The sequence below is a fragment of the Astatotilapia calliptera genome, chromosome 4 (genome assembly GCF_964374335.1).
Source record: "Astatotilapia calliptera chromosome 4, fAstCal68.1, whole genome shotgun sequence".
Classification (NCBI taxonomy): domain Eukaryota; kingdom Metazoa; phylum Chordata; class Actinopteri; order Cichliformes; family Cichlidae; genus Astatotilapia; species Astatotilapia calliptera.
Genome location: NC_137425.1, coordinates 20,866,552 through 20,884,115, shown reverse-complemented (window position 1 = coordinate 20,884,115; position 17,564 = coordinate 20,866,552). Strand labels below are relative to the sequence as shown.

The 17,564-nt window shown below is 38.6% G+C and overlaps 1 protein-coding gene across 1 annotated transcript; it reads right to left on the bottom strand.

Moving 5' to 3' along the window:
* Window positions 1-11,181: 11,181 nt before the first annotated feature.
* LOC113015174 (uncharacterized) lies at window positions 11,182-17,356 on the bottom strand. The gene is made up of 6 exons (XM_080300388.1): window positions 16,754-17,356; window positions 16,363-16,644; window positions 13,915-15,867; window positions 12,985-13,137; window positions 12,528-12,618; window positions 11,182-11,933 (listed from the first exon to the last, which is right to left on the bottom strand). The coding sequence occupies exons 1-3, from the start codon at window positions 16,968-16,970 to the stop codon at window positions 14,837-14,839; spliced, it is 1,530 nt and encodes a 509-aa protein (XP_080156514.1). The 5' UTR covers window positions 16,971-17,356; the 3' UTR covers window positions 11,182-11,933; window positions 12,528-12,618; window positions 12,985-13,137; window positions 13,915-14,836.
* Between the last annotated feature and the right edge of the window lie 208 nt (window positions 17,357-17,564).

The following is a 17,564-nucleotide window of genomic DNA, read 5'->3' as shown; positions in this document are numbered from 1 at the left end:
TCAATAGTAATTGTCGATAGAATGAAAGTCAAAATGGAATTTCTTTACAGATTTGTCGTCAGCTCTTAAGGATTTACGTCTTTACATGATTTATGACTCATTACATTTTTGTTATTGTTGGAGCTATTTGTTCTTTCTTTATTTTTTTTTAAATTAGTTAAAGTTTGTTGTTAGTTTACTTATATTTTGGGGTTTATTTGTCGGTTAATATTTTGTTTTAACCCTTGTATGGTGTTCGGGTCTGTGAGACCCGTTTTCAGTTTTTTTCAAAAGAAAAATTAAACAATTAATTATTTTTTCAACCTGAAATTCATTGGCTTTGGCTTATTTTCTGTGAAGAACATAAATCCGAACTAATTTTCAATGGCCTCATACTGTACCTCCCCCCACACATTTACATTACATACAAGGTGTTCGGGTCCACTGGACCCAGGTCTAATAAAAGTGTTGAAAGTGCAGGTCCTGTGTTCCCACACTCTGTCTTCCTCCTTTCTGGTGCTGCTGATAGTGTTTTCTTCCCCTCCTGCTCCCGCACAAAGTTGCAACATTGTTGAAAATTCAACTATCAACACCGTCTGCTCTTACACCTCACACATTTTACCCTCTTTCTTGAGGGATCCAAATTTTATTCTCTCATACCCTGTCCCACACTGGCAAATTAGGGGCATAAATATTATAAATAAGACTTTGCCAGTGTGGTTCTTTATCACAACTGAACAAGATGGCAAAAGATGGCGAGGGCCATCCAATTGATTTTGGAAGAGAGAGGGGCTTTTTATAACATTTTATAAAAAAAAGAAAGAAAGAAAAAAGAGAAGCACATTAATTCATAAATGTGATCTAACAAAGGTAAAGGGAAAAAATTAACCATGTTTGCTGTTCATATGGCTTGTAATTGGGATGAAGTAAACATCTGTTGAGTAATTTAACATAAAATTGTTTGATAGTGTTAATTTGGAAAGCCAAAACTCTAGCGGGTCCACCAGACCCATGAACACTGGCTGAGTAATAAAGATATGAACACCACACAAGGGTTAAATGATTTGTTTTGTTTGTTGTTATTTTGTTAAATTAGTAAGAGCTGTAGGGCCATTTTGTTTCTATGAATAAAGAGACTGGTATAGGACCAGCATGCATTGGGGTGGGCCTGTGGTTTTTTACCAGAGCAGGAGAAGCAGCAGGAAGGATCTTGTTATTGCTTGCCAAGATGGATAAATAAACCAAAACTCTCAACTAAAATGTTTGGACAATGGACTTCTTTTGCCTGCGTACGAAATATTACCTCAATGCAGCAGTGGCTTGTGGACTTTAAGTTGTGGGACGTTTGATCTTTCAAAAGTAAAGGAATTGCAACTACAGTTATGATTTATAATGTATGCATAATAATTTATTATAAAAACCTGTATTGAATTAAGTAGCAGAATGAAACTTTTGCAAATAAATTAACAGTTTCAAAATTGCAGCACAGACTTCTTATTCAGCTACTCAGCACCCTTACCGTAATCTCGATAATAAAAGTAGCAACCTTATCCTTATGTCGTATGTGTATTTTGACTTTTGTTGCCACGATGCCAGATCTCTCTTGGGAATTAGATTTTTAATGAGATTTTTTTTACCTGGATGAATAAAGGTTTAATAAAAACCAAATTCAAGGTGACTTTGGTAATTGCACTCAACAGACCAGTTTTTCTGACTTGACTTGACCTTTCTGGACTACACAGCCGGGGCTGAGCAGCCGCCTCCTTCTCAAAAATGCGTGTGCTTTTTTCCAGCTCGCTCCCGGCTTGTAGGCCTATTACGTTACAGCGACGCGACAAAGACTGTCCAAATTCGTAGACTCCTCCAAATGCAGTCTACAAATGCGTCCTCCTTTTCCCCGAATTTGAAGGATGGGTCAAGTGATTGTAGGCCTACAAATGCGGCCTCAGGAGGATGCAGCCCATGAATTTGGACAGCCCCACATACAAGGCACCATCATTAATTCAAATTCATTTTAAGGCCAATTACGTCACAGCGACGCGACAAAGGCTGTCCCAATTCGAAGGCGGCTCGAAATGCGGCCCTCAAATGCATCCTTCATTTCCCTGAATTTTAAGGATGGGTATGTGTATCCTTCATGGCCCAACATATCCCAGACTTCATAGCATGGCGGTGGGTGTGGATAATTTTGCCAGAAAAAACAGCAGACGGCTGAAGCTTTCAAATATACTCCGCTCAATAGTCAACCTTAGTCTTACAGAGAATTTGATGTTTTTATGGATAATTAAAGTCAGTCATATATCCACAAACACAACAAGCTGAAAGTCAGTGATGCTGTTCGGTTTGCAGTCCTGAATATCACGGCACAAGCAGGATTCACTGCACTGTTAACTTTAGCTATGTTATATTGCTGCCTCTGTTCGGTGATGTCGAACCAAACAGACTTTAACGTGTCTTTGAACGAGCTGGCGGTTCACTCGTTAAGCTGAAAGAAAGATGCTTTAATCACAGGAGTCACACATGTGTCCACTGAATCATCTGGGAACTCTTCTTGTTTAGCACTTGTAATAACACAAACACCAAATCCTCCTTCTCTTGTGCTGTTTGTAGCAGTGTATACACCTGAGACTGTCACCTGTCTGTCTGTCCTGCACTCTCTCTCTTTGTCTTTCTTTCTGATTGTGTAATAAAAGTATGAACATGTATTTATAAGTTACACTTGTGTTTGAATCCTGCAGCTTCTCACACATTTGATTTCCATGTGTGACAACTGCAGACAGACTGAGGGACCCACTGCTGCACATCATCTGTGAGGCTTTGCACCCCTGATGATCCATCAGGACAAACTCAGCAGTGTGTGAGGAAGCAGAGGAGGAAGAGCCAGCAGCAGCTGACAGATGGAGAGAATAGACAGACTGTTCCCTGTTTGTGAAGGACTGCTAGAAAAGTTTAAAATAACTAATTGTCTGTCCTGAATCAGTCTTATTAGGTAATGTTCAAATAATGTTATCATCCCAGTGTTTTCAGTGTGGGAGAAAGTACTCAGGGCCTTCAAGTTACACACTATGAAAGGCAGCAACAAGTTTAATATTCAGAAACATAAAGTATGTATCAGCAGCAGAATGGACCTAAAAATAAATGTTTGTTTCAGTTCTATGAAGCTTTGAGTATTTTGGATTAGTAGCACTGCTGTGTTTGTTGCATCACATTACTGTAATTGTTTATATGCTTTATATATTCTGAGGTAAGTTGATCTATAGTGTTACATCATATTCTATAAGGATATTATGTGTTTGTATACTTTCTGCCCAGTTAGACCCATTTAGCAGAAGTCAGCCTGTTTAAGGCTCTGATATCTATTCTGTGTGACTTAAAGCAGTTATGACATGGTCTGATTTTCTCACCCAATAAAGGAATATTTAATATATCAGTCTACTCTTCATTCTATCAGAAACAGTTATCACAGCTCGTACATTTTCTTTTTACACATTAATGTAAGCATTGAGCCAACATGTTAAAAGAACAATATTTGTCTCTTATATATAATACATGTGTGTGTATATATAAACTGTGAGAGATACTTGTCTTTGAGTGAAGATTTAAGGTGATAGGAAATATAAATAACTGCAACTTGAATCTTTACTGAAGCTGTAATAACTAATATTGATTAATATAATACTAACTTTAATATTGGCCATATTATATTTACATTACCAAAGTGAGATGACTTTAGTCTCATGAACAACATTAGCTAATTGTTATTTACTAACTAATCCTAAAATGACTGTTCAGTACAACCATGAAGCCCAACAATCATGTTTTACAGTCCTCTGGTCTCAGCCTCAGATACTTATCAAATCACGCAAAGCTCATGTTGACACAAACAAACAAATGAACAAAAGATTTTCTCCTTCATTTCTGTCAAACAAAGCTGTTTGAAACGTTTCCAGCAGTTCATATCATGGTTGCTGGGCAACCTGGGCAGCGCGACAGAGGCTGGACCGTCCCATTTCACAGGCCTCGCACTTCTGGCCTTAGCGGTCTTTGAGTACGCGGCCCTTGTGGACCGTTAAGGCTGCGTACTTTAAGGCTGCAGAGTGCAGACCCTGAATTGGGATACAGCCACTGTCAAACCTAAAATGAGGATGTGGGCACACCTGAGTGAAATAAGTGGAAGCTGAATGAAGCTCCACCCCCTCATGTCACTCATCTGAGAGAAACGAGGAGTCAGGCTGTTCCACTTCTTTATTAAAGACAGATGCACAGAGTGTGCAACAAATCAATCTAGAGCATTTGCATTAAATTATTAGCAGCAAATGACTGCTTCTTACCCTTTTAATTCCCATGGAAACAGTAACAGTATAGTTTTTCACATACTGCTTCTGCATTTTGACTCAACTTTTGCTACATAAACATAGATGTAGTCAATATGTGATAATCTGAGGTTGTTTTTACTCATTTTACAACCACATGACTGATACTAACTCCTGAGCTGACTGTATGCTAACATGCGCCACAAATAAGGGTCACATTTGGATTTAAAACAATCACCGAGAAGCTTCCACTGAATGCTACTTTCCCCTGCATGACACTGAAATCATTAACACATACTAACCCTCCATACCCTGTAGGAAACTCACTTCCTTGGAATAACATTTCAACAAGGAAAGAGTTGAGAGCAAATGTCCTTCTCTTGAAGGACAATATTTGAACAAATCCAGTTACACAGCTCAAGAAAATATTACTCTAATGGAAGAAAAAGGCAGTAATTAATTAACAATATGTGTATCAGTAGTACAAAAAAGCTATTATGGGGCGACCGTGGCTCTGGGGATGCCTCCACCAGTGTGTGAATATGAGAGTGAATGAATAGTGGAATTGTAAAGCACTTTGGGTGCCTAGAAAAGTGCTATATAAATGCAATCCATCATTATTATATCAAAATGTAAAGGGAAAACAGTCTGATGAGCTGAATGGTGAGCTGAAACTGAAACAAAATAAAGCCTATCATTAGGAATTTAGGAGCAACTTTATTGTAACGTGTTTGCTTTTTACAGCTTCAGTTCTTTTTTCACTCAGTAGGTGGCAGCAAACTACAAACAATGGTTGCATTTTACACTCGTCTGTTTTCATTAGAGGCAGAACCCAGAAGCACATCCAGGTTTAGGTCTACTGCTTGGTGCTACACAGAAACAGGCTGAACAGACTGGAACTCACATGAATTTGGACGAATCGAAGTAAGAACGTCACTTATGCTCTTCAGTTTTCTCAGAAATGGATTAAGCCTACACCTAAACCAACGGATATGTTCACTGACTTTTTCTCTTAGTCTGGAAATACTTAGTCAGCCCATTACGCAATTGAATTGATTATCATGACCCTCACTAATAGCCACTTACTAAGCTAAGAGTAATGTGCAAAACCCATTAGCCAAAGTAGTATAAATATTTTAACTTTTAGCAAATCCAGCAGGTTAATTAAGTGATTTCACATCATATGTTCAAACAGCTTGTCAGTTTTTAATATATCCCATGTACGCATACTTAAGCTTTAAAAATAAAGAAAAGTGCAATGACCTGATAGATGTTTGCTGAAAATTGTGGTTTACATCAGCACCTACATTAAAATACAAAGACCCTGTTTTGTGTGAGCTGCTCGATACCATGAAGCAAGACCTCTGAACATCTCAGTTTTTACACACACACACACACACAAGTGCAAGCAAATGGTGTTTTATATGCTGTTGTCTAAAATATTATAAAATAAACCGTCTCTTTTTATATGTGGGGGGGGGGGGCACTCAAAAAACGGAGGGGACAGGTTGGCACCAGAACACCACAGGTCTGCCCCGAGATGAGTGTGAAAATGTGATTATCAACAAGCCCACCTGGACTTCAGTTAGGTCGCACGCTTGTCCAGAGTTCACTTTGTCTTCAAGCGTTTTAATTTAAAACATAAACTGAGGCCTACCCCAAGCTAAAAGAAGGCAGATTATGTTCTCAGATAAAGCAAGCAATGAGGGCGAAGCAGAGAAAGTACCTGCACAATACATTCACATAAATCAAAATGGAATTTCTTTGAGGACACAAACATCTGGGGAGTAAACAGCTGTTTCAATACCTAATCACAGATTGTGCTCTCTGTTTTACATGTTTTTAGTAAGGCATAATTAACTAAAAGGCTAGAGAGATGAAAGGATGCCAAGCTGATACCAGGCCTCAGTCACATGGATTGTTTCTTAAATTCTGAAATTAAGTGGACATGCAAAAAGATCTGGCACTTCATATATTAAACTGAGAAGCTGTGCTGACCCAAGAAAGCGCCCAGAAATTTGGGCAAATGTCTGCTCTGAAGTTTTTAGCCAAACCAAACTGCAGGTCAGTTTAAAGCGCAAAATTGTGCAAGTAGTCCAAACTAAACCGTTCTTGAGATGCAGAAATGTTGTCACACACAAAAATCAGACGATTGTGCCTCCAAACAAATTGCACTTACAAATGCTTGTAACATAAATGATGAAAATAGTAACTGCAAAGTTGAGACTGAACAGTGTTTCAGTTAAAGTGATAAGCTAGCCATTCAGCTGACTCATTGGTGATTGCAATGATTGCAGGTTTCATTATAGAAGAATATCAAGGAGAAGACAGATGGCAGGGAGTCAGAAACGGGGGATGGAAATGCAAGATATTGAGGACAACTTATGAGCCCAGGCGTCAGGTGTGAACAACAACAATAACTGGGCTGTATTTAGGTGTACAGATCACATGACCATCAAAAGAGCAGTGTAGGAATGAGAGAAGATCAACAGGGGAGCACACAAAGAGGTTTATGGACACAAACTGGGAGAGGTGGCATGCTCAGTTGATCAGTAGAATACCACACTAGACTTTCTTCCAGGACGGTTGAGGACCCTGTTGTGGGGGCGAAGCTTGGGTCCAATGTTCCCTCTAATTTTTCATGTGTCTGAGCGAACACACAAACTCTCTGAGCGGTCCCTTGGACCACTGTGAGCAACAGCAGGCGTGTGCACTGTGGTCACGTCAGCATTGAATCCATCCAAGTTACATGGTTTATTAAAATAATCAAATTACAACATTTAAATTTATGTTAGACTTTTTTTTAATTAACTCCTTTAGCCCACTTACAACAAAAATTCAAAAAAAAATCTTGTTCATGACCTGTGTAGTATGTTAACACTATTGGAAGTAAAAATAACTTGAACTCCAATTTTGAAAACGCAACTTTCTTTTTTAAAAAAAAAAAAAAAAAAAAAAAAAGCTCTGACTTGTATTATGAGTATGAGTCTGTGGTCTGGGAGAGAGTCCTGTAACTCTCTGTCTGCAAAATACAGTATATAATGACCAATGTTGGGCAATTAATTATATAATTACGTCTTCAAAAAAGTAACTGATCTATGCAAACAAAGTTTTTTGCAGCTGTTTACTTAAAATGCAGCCAAGGCGTTTTTTTAAATAAACATTTCAAACTATTTACAGAACAATCAGCTGTTCTGCATCAAATTTGATGCCACACAAATTATTTGTGCCACTCCAAAAATAATTTCAAATCAAAATCAAATCAAATCACTTTTATTGTCACATCACATGTGCAGGTACATTGGTACAGCACATGTGAGTGAAATTCTTGTGTGCGAGCTTCACAAGCAACAGAGTTGTGCAAAATACAATAATGTAAACAAGCAAAATACAAGAATGGCTACATCTGAAACTAATAAATATATGTACAATATATAATAGTATATGCATTTCTGGATGTGTATACTAAATATTTTTCTACGTGTGTGTGTGTGTGTGTGTGTGTGTGTGTGTGTGTGTGTGTGTGTGTGTGTGTGTGTACACATATTTTACAAATTAAATAGAGTCAACAATAAATAAAATATATAAAAATATACAGAGTTGAGACATGTGCAAAACAGTGGCGTTACTGTACAGTATGGAGTGCATAATGTTAAAGTTCCAGTAGTGAAGCTGAGGTGTCTATGAAGTGTTCAGCAGTCTGATGGCCTGATGGAAGAAGCTGTCTCTCAGTCTGCTGGTACGGGACCGGATGCTGCAGAACCTCCTTCCTGATGGAAGCAGTCTGAACAGTTTATGGCTGGGGTGACTGGAGTCCTTGATGATCCTCCCCGCTTTCCTCAGGCACCGCTTCCTGTAGATGTCTTGGAGGGAGGGAAGCTCACCTCCAATTATCCGTTCAGAGCACCGCACTACTCGCTGGAGAGCTTTGCAGTTGTAGGCGGTGCTGTTGCCATACCAGGTGGTGATGCATCCAGTGAGGATGCTCTCAATGGCACAGTGATAGAAGGTCCTGAGGATGCGGGGGCTCATGCCGAATCTTTTCAGTCTCCTGAGAAAGAAGAGGCGCTGCTGCGCCTTCTTCACTGTTTTGTTTGTGTGTACTGACCACGTAAGATCCTCAGCCAGATGTACACCAAGGAACCGGAAGCTGCTCACTCTCTCCACAGCAGCGCTGTTGATGGTGATGGGGGTGTGTACTTCTCTGCACCTCCAGAAGTCCACTATCAACTCCTTTGTCTTTGCGACGTTGAGTGTGAGATGGTTGTCTTGACACCAGTGGGTCAGGGCGCTGACCTCCTCCCTGTAAGCCGTCTCATCACTGTTGGTGATAAGACCCACCACTGTAGTGTCGTCCGCAAACTTCACAATGATGTTGGAGTTGTTAGTGGCCGTGCAGTCGTAGGTGTAGAGTGAGTACAGGAGAAGGCTCAGTACACACCCCTGTGGAGCACCAGTGTTCAGTGTGATGGGGGATGAGGTGATGCTGCCCATTCTGACCACTTGGCGTCTGTCAGACAGGAAGCTAAGGATCCAGCTGCAGAGGGAGCTGCTCAGTCCTAGATCCTGCAGTTTCCTGTCCAGCTTCGAGGGAACGATGGTATTGAATGCTGAGCTGTAATCTACAAACTGCATTCTCACATACGTGTCTCTCTTCTCCAGGTGTGACAGGGCAGTATGTAGTGTCAGGGCTATGGCATCATCAGTGGACCTGTTGTGGCGGTATGCGAACTGTAGAGGGTCCAGTGAGTCGGGTAGTGCAGAACAGATGAAGTCCCTGACCAGCTTCTCGAAGCATTTGCTTACGATGGGGGTCAGGGCTACAGGTCGCCAGTCGTTCAATGAGGAGATGGTGGAGGATTTGGGTACAGGGACGATGGTGGCCATTTTGAAGCAGGCTGGGACTACAGACAGAGAGAGGGAAAGGTTGAAGATGTGCGTGAACACTGCAGCCAGCTGAGCCGTGCATGACTTGAGGAATTTCTGTCCACTATGAGATAAAGGAGAACAACAGGAGATGTATCACTCCTGTAACACCTGTAACATTCAACAGTCGCCTCATTGTTCTGACACACACAACAAAACTATTGACTACACTACACAAGTTTTGCGCTAAATGTCTCAAATCTCTCACATTTCAATGGTTTGATTTTTGCTCACAGGCTTTTGAACGTTTTCCTTATAAAACGCAGTTTTTACTGTTTCTTTTTGCAGTAAATATAAACAGCGATAGTATTCAGGAAGAAAAACAAACATTGCATATATTTTTAGCATAACTATGGTTTTACGTGGCCTATCAACACAATTTAAAAACTAGTATAAAGTCCACACTTTTCCATCAATTGATCTGTCTGTCCTGCTCACATCTCCAATGGTTGTACACGGTGTCATTAACGTGGTTTCACAAACACCGGTTTTAGCCTTTGCTGCATTTTTAGGTAAAAGATTGCATGTAACTTTGTTGTTTGCAAAACTTGTGGATACATTTTTAAATTAAAAATTTCTATTTGCATTTCAAGTTATGAAGATATTTTGTTAAAAATGTTTGTGGTGTTACAGTAAAAACGTAACTTTTTTTACAGCTTCACATTGCAAATGCAGAGTACTGTGACTTTGTTGTGTGGAACCGCAATGACATATTTGTTGAAAGGATTTTGCCTGACCTTGAGTTTTGGGATGATGCGATTCCTAAAGTTGAGTGTTTTTTTAGAAACAGTATACTCCCAGAAATACTGGGACAGCAAGTTACAAACATACATGTGTAATGTGATAAAAGGACGACAACATAATGACATTTTGAATATTGTTATGACCTGATGGTAGTCATGAGTTCTGGCTATTGTATTTGCTCTGACGTAGCATTAGAGCACAAATTGTCATTTAATTTTATTGTACATTTAATTGTGTCATTTAAGTGTTGTGTAACACTACACAATGATTAAATGCTATTGAGGCAGCATAATAATACATTGGTGGTTTATTTACAAGATTAGACTTTTAAACAAATAAACAAAATAGATTGCAATCCATCTCACAGTATAATACTGTACAAACTGCCAGCACAATTTGACAGTTGGAGAAAAATATTTCATTTGAAAACATTTACAGACTAATCAGGAGTCAGGACTTAGGTACACTGAAAAAAATATGTTGTTGGATTTACTTAATTCAATGGTGGACATTTGTTGCACACAGATGTTTTGCTTTGGCAGCAACTTAAACAATTGAGTTAAATTAACACAATTTATTCATGTTCAATAAACTTGTGCAATTTGTGTTGATAAAATGTGACTTAAACATGTTTTGATGAAGTAATTTGAGCTCTTGGAATATTTTAATCCTTCACAATTTTCTCACGTTATCCCAACACGATTCAATAACTTTTACCCAATACTACTTGGTCACTTAAATACTACATGTTATCTTCAAATTACATTTTGCTATTATATTCTAGTATCAAATACACAATTTTCAAATGGAGGCCTTATAACAGATTGTATTGTTCTCTTCCAAGATGGTTGCTGGCATCCACCAGTAACCTTTCAAAACAAAATGTCTAATTTCACTGCAGTAGGTAAAGAATTAAACTGACATTACTCCTCTACTGAATCTATATAAATCAACAGTTAAATAATGTCAGTTCTTCCGTGTTCTCTGGAATCAATCAAAGCAAAGAAATTGGACTGTTTCTTTTGAAAAATGTTGGGAAAGAACAAATCAAAACATTCTATTTAAGGCCTCTAACGTCAAGATTCAGTTAAACAACAATTATGACTAAACAATTTGAGGTAATGTTAGTTTCCATTAACATTAAATTAGGTTACTGAATTGGCAAACACCTTCCTATTAACACTACCCATTTTACCCCAATAACTAAAGAAATTAGCACTTGCAGGTCAAAACCTTTATTCAAGAGACGCAAAAATAACATTGATACAGTGACTGTCAAAAATTACAGCACTGATCATACTGTGACATCTTGGTTCAAAACAGCACACTTAGAAATATTCAACGTTCTTTACTTCAACTGAATGAAACTGAAAATACCATTTCACACGACCCATATGGGATATTTAGACTGTATAACTGTTCACGCTACATCTCTTCACTAGTAAAAGAAAGAAAAAATACAAAGAGAAATTTAAAAATGCTGCCAAACAGACAAACAGAACTTGTACAGAGCAAAAGGAAAAACAAACAACAACAAAAAACGGCTCGTCCTCATGGCAGTTGCAGAGTATATAAAAATGAACCCTGCGATCCGTTCCTGGAATTGAGCTTCAAAAATGCAGCAGAACAAGTGTGAGATTTAAATGTCCTCTCACCTAGAGCTGGTCACCTCACATGCATAACAGTGAGCTTCGTTGCAGGAGCAGTTTTGTCTTAGTTGTGAGCTTTTCTTGAGAGCTGAGTTGCATCCAACTCCATTACCACCCACTGAATCACCTCAAAAGTGTAGCAGAGTTGTGATGGGTAACTCATGTTGAAGGAATAAAAAAGGTCCAAACAGCATGGCTACTGCAAAGGTCACGTTATCCAGATCTTGAAGAACAACATCAGAAAAGTCATTGCCTGCCGCATCCTCTGGAGACAGATGTTCATTGTGGTTTTCTCAATCTGTGCAGTGGCCTCAGTCAAGTCCTGGTTAAACACAAAACATTTCTTTAAGATTCCTTTTTAAACTCATCTCTTTTGAATCTACCAGTTCTAATGTTAGAGTAATTTAAACCAATGCAAGCAACATAGTAAATAGCTATAGCCAAAGAGTGGCCTGCCATGCTGCCATTCATGGTCTAACAGAGTTTCTAAGAGAGGGTGAAAAACATAATAATTTCAAATGCTTTACATTAGTTTTTGTTAGAAAGACACCGGCCCATCAGAAATCCAGGTTATGTCACTCAGAATATGTTAGAATTTAGACTTTCAGCCCCACAATTTGGTTAGCTGTTGGTCAGTTGGTCATTTTTTCAAACAAAAGCTAATATAAATATTGGTGGGATTTTCCTTTGTTCATTAGAATGACAAATTTAAAGTTTTTTCACACTGATGTGACCCCTAATACAGGGGTGGGGATGGGGCCTCAAGGGCCGGCGGCCGAGTTCACTACCAGGCCTCATGTGAACTTCAAATTATTAAAGAGGACTACTGGTCCTAACCAGTCCAATGAGGATCAAGTGGATAACTAAATGCATTTTTAAATGTTGCAAAGCCACAATCTACTCATAAAACACTCACCATGAACTCCTGCACCAAGATGTTGCAATTGTCTTTCACACAGATGCGGAGCACTTTGATGAGGGACTCCGAGCATTAATGTCATCCTTGACTATTATAACAAAGAAAACAGAGATTTGTGAACTTTTCAGTAGCACAGAAGAAAATGATCCCAGACAAAAACTCTTGACTTTTTAAACCAGTCAACATGCAACACCAGCATCTACAAAGCAATATCAAAAGTTCCTGTTTGACATCAACTTTATGGATATATAGTTTCCAGAACATTTATTTTTAAAAAAAGATAATTTTTTCTCAGTGGGCCAGTAAATGCATGACGAAAATTATGGCATCCTTTTAGTGGAATCATTACTCACAGGTAATAGTTGACTGTTTCAATGGATGTAGCATAAAAATCTTTTACTGACCTAATGCAATACATATACACTTTGTAGTTAAAGAATTTTAAAGTTCTTACTGTCATAATGGCAGCTACATCCTTTAGCTTTGTGCCCTGTTCCCCCGATCACTTTGCAAACACTTTCAGCAGACTGTCAGAGAAAAACTCAGCTCCGTCAGAAACCTTGACTGTAAAGGCATGGTTGGGATGCACTGGAATGCTGCATTTTATCTGAAATGACATAAAATTATTTTGAAATAACAGCAGGCACTGTGCTTGGTTAATCAGTAATGTTTTGTTGAATAAAAACTGTGTTTCCAGATCTTATGGGATTAAAAAAAATCCAAAGATGTTTGTTTCTGATTTGCAACCCAACAACCCACAAGTTACAACCTCATTTCAGTTCAAGTGTGCATTAATGCGAGTCCAGTAATCACCTTTCTGGCAATACATACAGGTATAAGTTAAACCTATGGCAGATTTTGTGTAAATAATCATTCTGTACATTCGATAATCTTTAATCCTACAACTGTTTACAACTTGCATAGTTCCCATTTCTGTATAGCTGTATATCCCAGATTCTGTAAAGTTATTTATTTCATATTCTGTATAGTTTTTCATATTTATATCCTGTTCATATCCTGTACATAGCTTGTACTCACTACAGCCTGTACATACTTATAGTTATAGAATATTCACAACATACTTCATACCGTGTACATTATAACATACCATAATAGACCCATTTCTGTAATATACTCACATATCTATATTATTGCTAATATATATTGTAATATATCTATATCACTAAAGCACTTCTGGATGGATGCAAACTGCATTTCGTTGCCCTGTACCTGTGCATGTGCAATGACAATAAAGTTGAATTCTATTCTATTCTATTTTGGATCTCTCAGTTGTATTAATAGGGTGAGTATGCATGCACCTAATAATTATAAAAAACCTATTATAATTAAGTTACAGAAACGAAAATAGAATATACTTTCTTACCATAACACCTTGAACCCACAATCCATCAGCTGACTCCTGGTGAAATGCAGAATAGAGGTCATCTCTCAATGTGCAGCAAAAAAAACAAAAACAAAAACAAAAGGACAGCAGGTGAGGGCAGGAGGGGTAGGGATGTAAGCTAGCATAATGCCGCTGATGATATTAGCTAAAGCTGTTCAATGTCCAAAATCTCACTAACACCACGGTGCAGTAAATACACAATGTAACTGAAGAGTCAGTTGACAAATCTATTCACACAGAAAACCAAATTATGTTATGAGTGCCTCGTAATTAGGTTTAATGTGATATTACGGCTCTTGTGCCAAAGACAAATTCAAATGAAAAAGCGCCAATTCTTTGACAACAGATAAAACAGCAAATAAGCTAACGGCTCTTTTTTAGCATGTTACATGGCGACACTCTAGACGTTTAACTACATTTGGCTGAAATATGGTAAAAATGAATTCAAAAAATCAAGACATACCAAAAACGTAGAGTTGGCTGCTCGACTTGACTGAGATGGATGCCTTTTTTAAACCACGATCCAAAGCCCGCGAGATGAAATCACGCGTGGTTTCACGAGATTTAACGTTGCTATCTTATTGACTTACTTCACCTGAACATGATATGAACAATTTAATACACCCTTTCTGCATATCATGTAGTTTTTACACTATATAGTTACATTTAACTTTAAAACATGAGGCAATTGTGTTAAATGCATGCAAGATGCTTACATAAATCCAAGAGATGGCCAGTCCCTTTTTTTCAGTGTACTACTATTACTCTACCCTGTTCTACTTATCACCAGAGCCAAGCAGCAGATACTGGACACTACTCTTCCTCTCCACCCCCTTCTGTGAGCCGTGACAGTGACAAGACATTTAATTTTTTTTAACTGATTGATTACCACCCACCCCCCTTACTCCAGTGGGACAACAGACTCGGAGAGATTTGATAAGGCACAACAAATTACCCCAATCTTGTCGATCAATGCATGTGTCTCACCTGGCTTTGTGGACATGTTCTCTATTGGCATAGCCCTGCTCTGCAGAATTTGATATTTCCTCCTGACTAAACCTATGACTCGCTCAACATGGATACGCAAATTGGCTATTTTCCTTGTCTCTGCCACTTCATAGGCTGACAGCTGTTTTCTCCCTTTAGTGAATGCCGGTGTCTGTAGTGAAGCACAGTAAAACCCCACATTATCGCCAATATTGAACCCACGATCTGCAAGGACAATATCTCCAGGTAACAAGTTATTTAGGAGGCCACTCTCTATTGTGATCTGCTTATCGCTAACTCTCCCTCCCCAGGCAGAAGATATGTAAGTGACGTAGCCTTGGGGGGCAACACCAATCAAAAATTTTACAGTGTGATGGTGCTTGTAGTTGGACCAAGTTTGAGCTTGTGCAAGAAGATTAGATGGTCTCTCAATAAAGACTTCAAAGCAATCAACAATCACAGCCACTTTACATCCAAATGCCTGTCTGAAACTCAGTGGCATCGTAGCTTGAAGAACATGTCGCTCTGGCCACTCAATTAGGAACTCTAACCTTTTATGAAGTATGTCAATTACTTTATGCCAAACTCTAGAAGCAGTGGACAGAGAAATATTGAACCTGAAAGCTAAATCTTTCAGGGGCAGATTTAGTCTCAGCCTCAGCAAAACTAGTATGAATTGTTCAAATTTGGACAACAAAGACATAGGTCCCGAGGTGATATAGGGCTCGCACAGTTCAAAAATCTGAATTAAAACTAAGAAGTTGGGGAGCCCTGTGTAGAACTTTGTCTTGTCTTCATTTTTTTCAAAAGCCTCCTGGCTGAACTGTGTGTCCAGAGCCTTGCTCCGAAGATCAACCAGCTCTGCTGTGTTCTGTCTCAAAACATCCTCCATCTTCTCGATGTCATCCATCGTCAGCTCTGTCTGGCATCCAGCATCCGCACAGCCTGCAATATAACAGTGGGGGAGCATAATCAGCATAATAGAGGCAACCTCAATTTTTACTCATTTTCACTGTAGGAGTTTTTTTAGTGGGCTATTAGAATCTGGTGTAATGTGTTTAATTCACTATGTTAATTTAATGTAATTATTTTTTTTAATCAACAAAAAAACATGTTGCGTCTAAACAAAAAATATATTTATATGTTTCTCACCACAGAAACCTTACATTACGGATATCTTTACTTATCTGTGAAAGGAGACTGTCTGGAATCTGGCAATATAAGAACCATAGCAGTGTACAAAAACCTGTGGTGTGTGCCTGACGGTAATAAGTGCCACTTTTTCTTTTTTTCTGAATAAAATGGTATGGATTTACTCTGTGATTAAAAAAAATCACAAACATGTAATATGTAACTTGGACCATAATCATTACAGATAATGGCATCTTTTTCTCTTTGACATGATTCTTGTTTGTTTTACATCTCAGCACAATATCTTACCTGGATAAGTGAATGTCTCATTCACACTGAAGTCTTCTGGTTGTGGATTCTCAGCTGGAAGCTGCAGTTCGGGGTTCTCCACTGTCACTAGGCTCAAATCCGGGCTCTCAGCCGTCTGTTGCATATCCAAAATCGCCTCTGCACATCGATGCTGTTCTGCCTTAAGCTTCATTCTTTTCTCTCGTTTGAGAACTGATTCCGATCTGGGTTTTCGTTCGTAGCCGAGATTGACCGTCGGAGCCCAGTCCTCCGACTCGTCGTCATCCAAAGCACTTGGGCAGCCTATAGTCCCAATCAAGTCAATATTAGACTACTAACTTAAAAGCACTAAGTAAACGAGAATTTAACGACAACCTAATGCTAATAAGTTCGTTTGCAAACATAACATTACCTCTGACGAAGTGGTCGCTGCAGACACGGGCATTGGCAGACTCTGCTCCTCCCAACTGTAAACGTAAATTTAAAATCCATTTTTTCCTACGTTTTTCGGTTAGAATTTTCCATTTTTCTCCTCTTCGTTGGGCTATTTTTGGTACCCTAAAATACCGTTTATCAGTTTCTCTGGTCGACCTACTGGAGCATCCGTAAACACAACAGGACATAGGCATTTTGCGTACTGTCTGTCTGTGATTTTGCGCTTATCTTTTTCACTTGGGGTTAATTTTCTACGTAACATGAGCTGAGAAGCAGCAGCAACGCTAGGCTAATGCTAGGCTAACAAGCTGGCTAGCTAGCAAGTTCAAAACCTGGTTCTAAACTGAAAGAAGGTACAAAAACAGTTTACTTCCAAGCCAGAGTATCACGCAAAAAATCACAGAAATTATCTCTTGAGCTCAAGCTGCTCCATCTGAACCCAGGTTTGCTCAAACTAATGCAATAAAAAAATGTGGGTGCCATGAACATGCAGACTGATCTGTGCAAAGTGAGGAGGATAGCAGTGACATGGCATTTTCAAACCATATCTTTTAAAAGCCTGCACTGAGAAGCAAAATTTCTAGCTTACTTAGTTTTTCCAATTCAAGACAACTCAAATAAACTGGGTTGATCAGCTTTTTGAATAAAAACTACTGGTAACTTATTTAAACAAACTGATAAAAATTGAGTTTAGTATATCCTTACATTTTTTTAATTAAACACAATGTTAGATTTTACAGTGTACATGATAATGGAGTGCTGCTGGAATAAAATAATAAAATCTTTAT

Coding starts and splice junctions, on each gene's coding strand:
- LOC113015174 (XM_080300388.1), bottom strand. CDS start 16,970: ATGCCTATGTCCTGTTGTGTTTACGGATGCTCCAGTAGGTCGACCAGA. Junction 16,645..16,753: donor CAGCGACCACTTCGTCAGAG/GTAATGTTATGT, acceptor TTGGGACTATAG/GCTGCCCAAGTGCTTTGGAT. Junction 15,868..16,362: donor TGAGACATTCACTTATCCAG/GTAAGATATTGT, acceptor GTTATATTGCAG/GCTGTGCGGATGCTGGATGC.